The sequence below is a fragment of the Cervus elaphus genome, chromosome X (assembly GCF_910594005.1).
Source record: "Cervus elaphus chromosome X, mCerEla1.1, whole genome shotgun sequence".
Classification (NCBI taxonomy): domain Eukaryota; kingdom Metazoa; phylum Chordata; class Mammalia; order Artiodactyla; family Cervidae; genus Cervus; species Cervus elaphus.
This window is the reverse complement of record NC_057848.1, coordinates 36075413-36086574: the sequence shown is the minus strand read 5'-3', so window position 1 is coordinate 36086574 and position 11162 is coordinate 36075413. Positions and strand designations below refer to the sequence as shown.

General features: G+C 44.4%; 1 protein-coding gene across 3 annotated transcripts in view; it reads left to right on the top strand.

The window, feature by feature from the left end:
• Positions 1 to 11162, top strand: part of AMOT (angiomotin) — a 63719-nt gene that overhangs the window by 19271 nt on the left and 33286 nt on the right. For all 3 annotated transcript variants that reach the window (XM_043895499.1, XM_043895500.1, XM_043895501.1), the window contains 2 exons: positions 5462 to 5960; positions 10998 to 11142. In XM_043895499.1, coding sequence (XP_043751434.1) covers positions 5462 to 5960; positions 10998 to 11142 — 644 coding nt within the window. The remainder of the gene's footprint in view (positions 1 to 5461; positions 5961 to 10997; positions 11143 to 11162) is intronic.

Genomic DNA, 11162 nt, shown 5'->3' with positions numbered 1-11162 from the left:
TTCAGGTCCTGTTTTTTAGCCAGAGGCAATTCACTTTGGGCTCCACCCCTAACTTTGCTAGTTTAGGATTTTTTTTTTCCTTAACTCAGGTTGATTTCCTAACCCTTTTCAACCTCTGCTGTGCAGCTTTCAAAGGGCAGGAGCCTAACTTCTGATAAGTGGCTTGGAACAGGAAATGGGGCAAGGGACAGGGCCCTTCCGGTTTAAATGAGCAAGAATCCGATTCCCATCTGCCCAGTGAAAGACCCGGGGAGGGGTTGGTTCATTGGGCTGCTTAGCTTAGTGGAGACCCATGCAAGCCAGCAACATGTCAGTGAAGCTGGAGGGTTTTGTTTTCTTCTTCTCATCAGCATGGAAGAGTCTGGGGGGACTCCCTCCTGTATGTGGATGGGATGTGTGTGTATTGCCTTGTGGGAGGGGAACGTGTTGGCTGGGGTGTGGAGCAGAATCCAAGCCCCGTTCAGCACATGGCCTGCCTTCCCAGGAAAGCTATTTTCAGAACTCATTCAGGAGTATTGTTTGCGATCTGAAATGACTCCCACAGTGTTTGAAGCTAGATGGAAAAGCCCTTTGATCTGCCTAAATAAATACTAAGGAGCCCAAAGAGGGTGTTTTTTTTTTCCTTTCCATACTGATTAAACCACCAGAGAAACTTAGCTGCATATATTTAACTGGAAGAGATTTGTATTTTCTCCTCCCTCCTATGTTATCTATGGATCTCTTGCTCTGCCCCCCAAAGCAGTAGAGCCCACGCTGATTATCTTCTCTTGAGCAGTATTTTAACACACAGGTTTGCGGAAATAGTTTGTGTTTTTTTTTTTTTCTCTATGGGAGAGAAATGGTGTTTTTTTTTTTTCCCCCTCTATGGGAGAGAAATAGGGTGCTTGATATGCTCAATGAATGTGCCTGCATGCTCAGTTGTGTCTCTTTGCAATCCCATGGACTGTAGCCTGCCAGGCTCCTCTGTCCATGGAATTCTCCAGGCAAGAATACTGGGGGGTTGCCATTCCCTTCTCCAGAGGATCTCCCTTACCCAGGGATCAAACCTGTACCTCCTGCATTGCAGGCAGATTCCTTACCACTGAGCTACCTGGAAAGCCCATGCTCAATGAAAAATCAAGCCTAAAACAATCATAATCAGAAGATGCTCTTTGTGAGTTTTGGGTCTGCAGCAGACAAACTGGCAATAAAATTTTTTTGCAGAGCCTGGGGTGAGGGTGTGGCATGTGTTGACGAATGCCTGCCAAGGGGAGGACCTTGAATGGCTTTCCATAAGTGTACCATTTTAGGTGGAGGCACGTTTTTCCTTCTTTATTTCCTTTAAACCAACTAGTTGACAGTTTGTGAGTACCTTTCCAAGTAACTGCTGCTAGTACCAAACAATTAGAAGACAAAATACTTAGTTCTTAATCCACAAATTACAGATCAAGATTCAGAGCAAGCTCTTTGAGCAAATTGTCATCCAAAAAAACCTTTGTTGACCTTCAGAAGTGAAGTGAAGATGCTCAGTTGTGTCCAACTCTTTGCGACCCCATGGACTGTAGCCCACCAGGCTCCTCCATCCATGGGGTTTTCCAGGCAAGAGTACTGGAGTGGGATGCCATTTTCTTCTTCAGAGGTGCTGTGAAATACTAGAGATTTGCTGTTAAGATGAACACAATGTTATAAACAGTCTTTTTTATTACTTCATTTTCCCTATGCCCTCCTCCCCACTTAAAAAATAAATATCCTGAATGCCCTGAACTCCAGATGGGAAACAAAGCCAAGCCATCTGAAGAATTAAAACTTTGTTGAATCTTTGTCTAAGTGCTGAGCCTTTTCTGCAGCCGGGGTTTATACATTTATCAACTGCTTTTAAAAATCAAATCCTTTCTGTTTGTAAAGCAGCCACCTCCTTTCAGTTGTTGACATCGTGCCCAGATCTGAGGTTTCTTGAAATCCTTGTTTAGTGGAATCTAAGGGTGACCTAACTCTGTAGCTCAGAGCAGAGTTGGTTGTGCAAGAGAAACAATCAGGAATTTGCAGCTCTCTCCAGGCTTCAGAGAGTGACCATCATAGAGCCTGGGAAAGGCAGTTTCTGTGGGGAGAATAAATTGGGTTCCAGGCTGTTGGCACCTGATCTGGTGAGAGGGTGTATAGGGGAGCTTGCATACGTGTAGGTCAGGACTGTCTTGCGTGCATTGGGGGTTGGGGTGGGGGGTTGGGGTGACATGTGTCTGGGAAGAGTGGGGGCTCCGGTCAGCGAGGAAGCAGGATAGAAGTTGCCGTGTCAGCTCGATTGCTTTCCATTTGTGTCCTCACAAGCTGTCTATGGGTGGGGATCTTCCCCAGCTTTGGGGAGACGCTGATTTTGGTCCCTGGCCTCTGTCCCATGTGTCTGTCAGGTCTCCTATTCCACAGAACACTGGAGGCCCAGGTTGTCTTAGGAAGGAGAAGGACAAAGGGAGGGAAGGGGCAGGGAGGCAGGTCAGGGCTTCCATGGGATCATGTGATTCTGTTGTCTGCACGCACCTTGTTCCTGGTTAATATGTCAGTGGAAGGAGCTGGGGATAGTGTCTCTCACCCAGCTGACACCCTTATTACCATTATTACAATTACTCTGTCTCGAGTGTAGGTTTGCTTCCTCTGACATTCCCCCAGCTCTATCCTATACCCGTCGTTCTTCAGTCCCCTTCACTCAGGGGGAAATTCACACAAGCATTAATACTGTCCTGCTTTTTCATGGTGGGCGGATGCTGAGATCCAGATGGAGTTCGTTGGCTGGAGGGCTTTCTCTTCTTTTACGACTGCCCAAGCCTTGCTTTGTGTTTGCAAACCTGCCAGGGTCGGACTGCCTTGGTTTTACCAACATCACGGTGCACGGAAATCTGCTTCCTTTTCCAGCCTGGGGAATGTGAAGGGCAGCTGCCTCTTCTCCATTTATCTCTAGGCGGAGCCAACAGTTGTGGCCATGGCCACTGCCATCCTGGGCTTATCCAACTCTGGAGCCTCCTTCCAGGCACCTCGTGGTCACCCCTTCTGCGAGGCCCCTGGGAGGCCATGTTCTGTCCAGGGCATGGGGAGGCCTTTCAGTTTACAGGTGGAAGAGAGGTCAGTGGCTGGTTTGTTTGAGAGAGAGGTCTAGGTTGCCGGTGGGACCCAGGGGAGCTGGGGGGAGGAAGCCCAGTTCACAGCTGGGCATTCAGTCTTTAAAAGAGAGCACCTCCCAGGCCTTGGGTTTACACATCCTGGCAATGAGGATGAACGTTAATATGGTCATTTTCCCCTTAAAATTTGAGGACTGGATTAGACAACATGAAATTTCAGCTCCTCTTTTCTGCCTGAGACATCAGCCCTAACAGATCCCAGGATGCCACATTTTAACTCCTAATGATATATATATATATAAGGTTGGCCAAAAAGTTCGTTCAGGCTTTTCTGTAAGATGTTTTGAAAAACTCAAATGAATTTATTGGCCAACCCAATTTATAATAGCTCTTATTCAAAGTGGAAGGAGAGTACATAGTCCATTTAACCTCTGAGGAAATTAAAGATCCACAGTATGAAAAATGGAGAAAGACTCCCCCCTCATAAGTTTATAAACAGCCCCCATGCTTCAGATTGCATGAGTGCCTTGAACTCTCAGACATAAGGGTTATGTAGGGTAGCAACTTTCCAGTTGTCATCATGAAAACCATGTAAATTCTTCTGTCCACAAGTAGTTTGCCTACTTCAGTATTTAGCAATTATTTATAGTGACAGATATGTGAAATTGGAAGAATGTGGGTACACCAGAGGCACTGATGGGATTGAGTGACAACCTTCGACTTGAATAGGTTTGAGGGCTCTGCTGAACATCTGGGTTATTGGGTATGTGTGAGCAAGTGTTTGGAATGGTTTTGTAGCTGTAAAAATCTGTCATAGTGAGGATCTCTTGTAGCGATAGACAAATGAACAGTAATGATAACTGGAGTATGTGTGGGAGGGAATGTGCTTTAGTATCAGGAATGCCAGTTAAAAGTTAATTGCTCCTGGTGATTTGTCCCAGTTTCACCACAACTTTTATGCAATTTAGTGCAAAGATTAAGTGGATATCCCATAAGTAAAATCACTAACAGGGTCAACCATTCTCATTGGGAGGTAGATATGAGACTGTTTGTAATTCCTATGGAGCTCAACACTGAGAAGAGCCCAGTATTTTAGTAATTCATTTGTGACCTCGGGAACAAAATAGGCTCATGCAGATGAAGTAACTTGAGCAAGGTTACAAAGCTAGTAAGCAGTAGGAAAAGTCTCCAAACTCTGTTGGGATCCAAATCCTGTGCTCTTAGCCATCTGTCTTCCCTGGATTGAGAAATACCAACTGTAGGACAGGCATCCACTGGATGTGGGAGTATATTAGGTTAACTGGGCAGGGGCAGGGAGGTGAACAATTTTTTTTGTGTGTTCAGTGTATACTGACAGATATTCTTCCTAGTTGTGGCAATGGTGGAAATGATCCATTTGCATATGCTGTTTCCATTAATGGCTCATAGTCCAGTGTAAAATGGAAAAGTCATATTAAACCATGTGCTAAAGTTATCTTTCTGGAACTTTCTATAAGTAATAGGTTGGGAATCTGAACATCACTACAAACCAGTGCATTATATTTAATAGTAGTGGAAAGAACCTGAAAATGGCACTTAGGTTCTACCCTGGCACTGCTTTTAACTCACTCTGTAATATTTGGCAGAATACTTCTCCTCTCTGGACCTCAGTTTCCCCCTCTGTTCACTGACAGAGTTGGACTAAATAATTTATTTAAGGTCTTTCCAGTCCTTATATTTTGTGATTCAGTACATCACAAATTGTATGATAGAGTTACTTGTAATCCCTTCCAACTCTTGGAATTATTGCTGCTAAAAAGCATCATTCAGTTATTAACAACTGTCATCAACAATAATTATTTGGTATCTGTAATGTAGTAAGTACCTGTATATCCTCAGGTAGCTTTTTCTGACTATACGAATTATCCAAGAGAGTTGCAGATAACAAGATGAGGGGTGAATTTGATGACGGTTTGCTCTTTCCTTCTGGGCAAGTGGAATGAACTTTCTGTGACTATTTCTGTGTGCTGGGCTACATACAGTATGCCAGAAAAAGCTTAGTTTAAAATCATGAGGTGACAATTACATTGTCAAAGTTGCATTTGACATGCTTAGACTTGAGAAACAGGTGTATAAGGATGCATTACTTTGATTTTCACAAAGCAACCTTTGAGATCATCTGATCTGTCCTCCATAGGATCACACCTCTGTGGGTCAGGTATTGAGAGGAGGCCAGGCGTGGAAGGGACTGGAGAGGTCTAAGGTTGGACCTTGTAGTCCAACCCTGCCTGCTCCTCATTTTGCACCTCTTCTGGGGAGCCTGGGAGCCTCCACATCTCCCTTTCTTGTGCCTTTAAGTGGGAGCTTAACCTGAGTACACCCTCCATGTTTTCCAGGCCAGCACAGGACATCTCATTGCCTTTGTCAGCCCGGAACTCTCAGCCTCACAGCCCTACTTCTTCCCTCACGTCTGGGGGTTCCTTGCCCTTGCTGCAGTCTCCACCATCCACTAGATTGTCTCCTGCCCAACACCCCTTGGTCCCCAACCAAGGAGACCACTCGGCCCACCTGCCTAGGCCACAGCAGCATTTCCTTCCTAACCAGGCTCACCAGGGGGATCATTACCGTCTCCCCCAGCCTGGCCTGAGTCCACAGCAGCCACAGCAGCCGCAGCCACACCATCACCACCATCACCAGCAGCAGCAGCAGCCAGGAGAAGGCTATTCCGCTATGCCACGAGCTCAGCAGTCGTCTGCTTCATATCAGCCAATGCCAGCCGACCCTTTTGCCATTGTTTCCAGAGCCCAGCAGATGGTTGAGATTCTCTCAGATGAGAACCGGAACTTGCGGCAGGAGTTGGAAGGATGCTATGAGAAGGTGGCGAGACTACAGAAGGTGAGACCTCTGTATGGGGCTATTTGAGTCTTTTTTAAATCTTATTTGTTTAATATTGATATAAAAGTGTCCACTTGTGGGTCCCTGTATGACTTATCTTCAGGATTCTTCAGGAATCTTCAGGATTCTTTTTTTTTTTTTTCAGGATTCTTATATCTGAAGGTTAGATGGAGCAAACTTTAGAAAAACTTTCTTCCTCTCTTTCTAGAAGTAACATTTCACAGAAACCATAGCCCCCAAGAAAGCTTAACTGAGTGTTTGAGAATTATGAAAGGCAGGGAAACTGCTTCAGAAGGTCAAGAATACTGGAGAGGTCTGTGTAGAAGTACCTGCCAGCATAAAGACTTTTCCTTTTGATTATATTTTCCCAAATACAAAATACTGAATTTGAATCTTAACTATAAATCCATATTTCCCAGAAAAATCTCATCATTGAAGTTAGATCCTGTCCTACCTTGTTCTGGAAAGGGCCTAGAGTACTTTTCCAAGTGGTAGGTCTCAATGTAACTCATTTTCAATGCCCTTTCCTTTCCCCGCTTCTTGCTTTGGTCCTTCCCTGCAGCTCAAATGAAACATCTGCTCTCCTCTGGTGTGTGTGTGGGGGCAGGAGGGGTTTAGCACACCACAGATGGGTGACAGGTGACAGCCCGAGGCTAAGGAAGTAGCAAATGGAGTGTATGTCCCAAGTTCACATTCTTCCCTGGGCCCCTCCTGAGTCTCTTGCAGCTGGGACTTTAGGTCTTGAGTTCCCTAAGCTAGGAACCTTAGCTCTTGGCTTTCTGTGGCTGGTGGTGAATAGGGTTCGCCTTTGGCAGCCTCTTTGCAACTTCTGTCATTGTGGAGCTCCTTTGGTTTGATCTCCCAGACAATTACCAAAGGAGCTCCACAATGACAGGAGAAGGCAATGGCAACCCACTCCAGTACTCTTGCCTGGGAAATCCCATGGACAGAGGAGCCTGGTGGGCTGGAGTCCATGGGGTCGCGAAGAGTCAGACACGACTGAGTGACTTCACTTTCACTTTTCACTTTCATGCACTAGAGAAGGAAATGGCAACCCACTCCAGTATTCTTGCCTGGAGAATCCCAGGGATGGGAGCCTGGTGGGCTGCCGTCTATGGGGTCGCACAGAGTCGGACACAAGTGACGTGACTTAGCAGCAGCAGCAGGGATGTGAGGATGAAGGTGGAGGAGGGAAGGGAGGTTGCCTGGTATTGTTGAGTAACTCTGTCCTCAGGAGACACCCAGCAGTGGAAATTTCAGGGGCCTGAATGAAGCTAACACTATGTAAACACCAGATCTGAGTCCTAAAGGAGAGGACGGCTTATTATCAGCTAAGTATTTTTACGGAACAAAAAAATGCCTTTACCGCACCTAATGTTCCCAAGTCTGGGTGGATGGGGGTTGTTGAGTGAGAAATGTTTCTTCCTGGCTTTGCCCCCAATTTGAAATTTTCCCTCTTCTCTCATACCTGCCCCTGTCCACTCACATTGGTACTCACACACTATAAGCAGACTGGTCCAGTTTGGCTGATTAGGTTTAACAGTTGACACTGCTCCCTAAACTCTCTATTCATGGTGGCCCTGGCCTCATCTTTGATGTAGTAAATGAAGGGTGAACCCAGATCTTCTACAGACTCTCTTTTCTAGAGGATAGTGATTTTTTTTTTTTTGAGGGGGAAGATGGGTGGCAGGGAAGTGGAGCAGAACAGAGTCTGGGTTGTTGTTTTGTTCTCTGATATGGGGAAAGATGCCTCAACCAAGTGCAATTGGGACAGCTTGAGTGCTGGGAGAAGTGAAAGCTGACTCAATGCTGCAGTGGGTTAGAGGCACGGGTGTGTTAAGAAGAGGACAAATGAGGGGAATAAGGTAGTTGTCAGCTGGTGCTGGAAAAAATAAGAAGGCCTGAGGCTCATGAGGGGAATAAGTAGATAGAATCAACCTGGAAACCCACACCATCCTCTCTCTCCCCTCACCTCCCACCACAGACCAAACCAATGAATATGCCCTTCTGTGACTTCTTTTCCTGTTGACAGATATACAACTTGCACTTTTGGTGGGGGCAGTATCTACAAACGGTGTAGGGAAAGGATTGGTACAATGTCTTGAAATAGTACTCTGAACAACTTGAGTAAAGGGACTGCCTTCCATGAGGATGCGGAATAAAAGGAACCCTATACACTGCCAGTAGGAAGGTAAATTGATGTAGCCACTATGGAAAACAGTATGGAGGTTTCCCAAAAAACTAAAAATAGAACTATCATATGACTCAGCAGTTCCACTCCTGGGTGTATATCTGAAAAAAAAAAAAAAAAAAAAACACTAATTCAAGAAGATGCATGCACCCAAGTGTTCATAGCAGCATTGTGTATGATAGCCAAGATATGGAAGCAACCTAAGTGTCCATCAACAGATGAATGAAGAAGATGTGGTGTGTATATATATATATATATACACACACACAACAGAATACTGCTCAGGCAGAAAAAGAATGAAATTCTGCCATTTGCAACAACATGGATGGACCTGGAGGGTATTATGATAAGTGAAATAAGTCAGAAAAAAAATACTGTATGATATCACTTATATGAGAAATCTAAAAAATACATCAAACTAGTGAATATAACAAAAAAGAAGCAGACTCAGAGATACAGAGAACAAACTAGTGATAACCAGTGGGGAGAGGGAAAGAGGGAGGAGCAACATAGGGGGAGGGGAGTAAGAGGCACAAACTATTGGGTATAAAATAAGCTACAAGGATATATTACACAACACCAATTTCCCTGGTAGCTCAGCTGGTAAAGAATCCACCTGCAATGCAGGAGACCCTGTTTGATTCCTGGGTTGGGAAGATCCACTGGAGAAGGGTTAGGCTACCCACTCTAGTATTCTTGGGCTTCCCTGATGGCTCAGATGGTTAATAATCCGCCTGCAATGTGGGAGATCTGGGTTTGATCCCTGGGTTGGGAAGATTCCCTGGAGGAGGGAACTGCTACCCACTCCAGTATTCTGGCCCAAGAATTCCATGGACTGTATAGTCCAGGGGGGTCACAAAGAATCAGACACAACTGAGTGACTTTCACTTCATGAGGAATATAGCCCATATTTTATATAACTATAAATGGAGTATAACCTTTAAAAATAGGGAATCACTATATTATACACCTATAACGTCTACAATATTGTACGTCAAATATACTTCCATAAAAACATAAACAAAGGGGACTGCCTTCCAGGTGTGGCATTCTGTGGGGCACTAGAAAACCTTGTACTCTGAAGACGGCCCAAAGCAGACCAGCACCAAGCCTGCTCTTTCAAATAGAAATGTTTATTTTCTCTTCCAAGCACTTGAATTTCATGCAGAAGCTTTATTGGGCTCAGGCCTTGCAGATTTTGTCTCTAAATGCCATTCACCAGTTTTCACCTTCTGTGCTGCTATCTTGGTACCATCTGCAAGGAAAAAAACACTCTCAAGTCTGCTCTTTTCTGTAGTGTAAACTTCATTTGTTTGCAGGCAGTCCTGCCTCAGGCATCACGCTGGAGCTAGGGCAGGTGCAATCAGAGTTGTTTGGTAACCCCACCTTTCCCTGAGTCTCCCACGGGGCCGAGGGTGGGGGGGAGTCTCTGATATTTCTCCCCCTAAAGTAGCCTGAGCTTTGTTAAGGAGGATAGTGGAAAGCTGAGAAGGAACGCAGAATGGTTGCAGGAGTCAGATTTTACTTGAAAATTACTCAATAGGCAATGGGGTTTACTTGTCTTATACAAATCATATGCAAATATCTCTGTGGTTGTGATATGTACAATGAAGTTCTACTGGTTCCAGAGAGATTCTGGAGTCAGATTTCTTATTTTCTTCCCAATTCAGGCTGATTCAGGGCGGGATCCTTTCTTTTTGAGGTTGTGTGTGTATGTATACATTGTGTGTATATGTGTGTGTGTTTACCTTTTACAAGATTTGCTGGAGTGTCATAAAACACAACTCTAATCATGAATTTCTGTTAAAAAATCTGTTATGGTGTCCCACTGACTACGGGATAAAGTCCACATGCCTGGCATTAAAGCCCTTTTATGATCTTACTCCAATCTATCTTTGCAGCCAGATCTTACCAGCTTCTCCCTGTGTACCCCACAGTGTCCAGCCAAATGAGACTACTGGTCATTCTGGGAATGCATTCGCTCACTTAGAATAGAATACCCTTCCCCTCACCTCTGCTCACTGAAATTTAACCCAGCTTTTAGGATCTGACTGTAAATGCCACCTCCTCCCTGAAATTCTTCTCCTCTCCCTTCACCCCCAAACAGGAAAAACCTCTTTCTCCCCTACAATTTATAACACTACTCCAACTTTTTTTAATAACATATCTTTCCCAGTATTCTTTTACTTGATTAGATTGAAAGCTTCTTGAGGGCAATTGTAATGTCCTTATTCATATTTACACACCCCACAGTGCTTTAAAGAGTTCTTGTAATATTTGGCCCCTGGTAAATGTTTGTTAAATTGAACTGAACTAGCTAATGAGGCTGAGGCTTAGGGTGTTTAGGTTTCATCTTTGCCTCTGCCTTCTAGTAAAAGGCCATCTCAGTCTTCTCTTTCCTAAAATGGGGGAGAGGTACTCTTGTGTAGGCCAATATCAGCCCGGTTAGAAATAAACATATAAAAACCCTTTGAATGCTTTGCAGTAACTATATACATTATTATTATTTTCTAAATTAAGAAAATTCTTACTCAGAAAGGAAAATCATTTGTAACTATATTTATGAAATTTATCCTCTCCTACAACCTTCTCTGAAGACAGATAAACATATTTGGTTTTAACCTAAGGAAATCTTGGGGACTGGTGAGTTAATTACTGAGCTTGAGGCTGAACTTAGAAATTTTTCCAGGAAACTTTTCTTATCTGAATGTGTTATGCTTGTCTCCTGTCCATCCATAAATCCCTGGGAAAAGTTGTCATTAAGGATTTGCATATATGTTTTCAGATCTTCTTCCCCCATCCACTTCCTACCATCATCACTGTCTTTCATTTTTGTTGCTGTTCAGGTGGAGACAGAAATCCAGCGAGTCTCAGAGGCATATGAGAACCTTGTCAAGTCATCCTCCAAAAGAGAGGCCCTGGAGAAAGCTATGAGAAACAAGCTTGAGGGCGAGATTCGGAGAATGCATGACTTCAACAGGGATCTGAGAGGTGAGAGAATCACTGAGGGT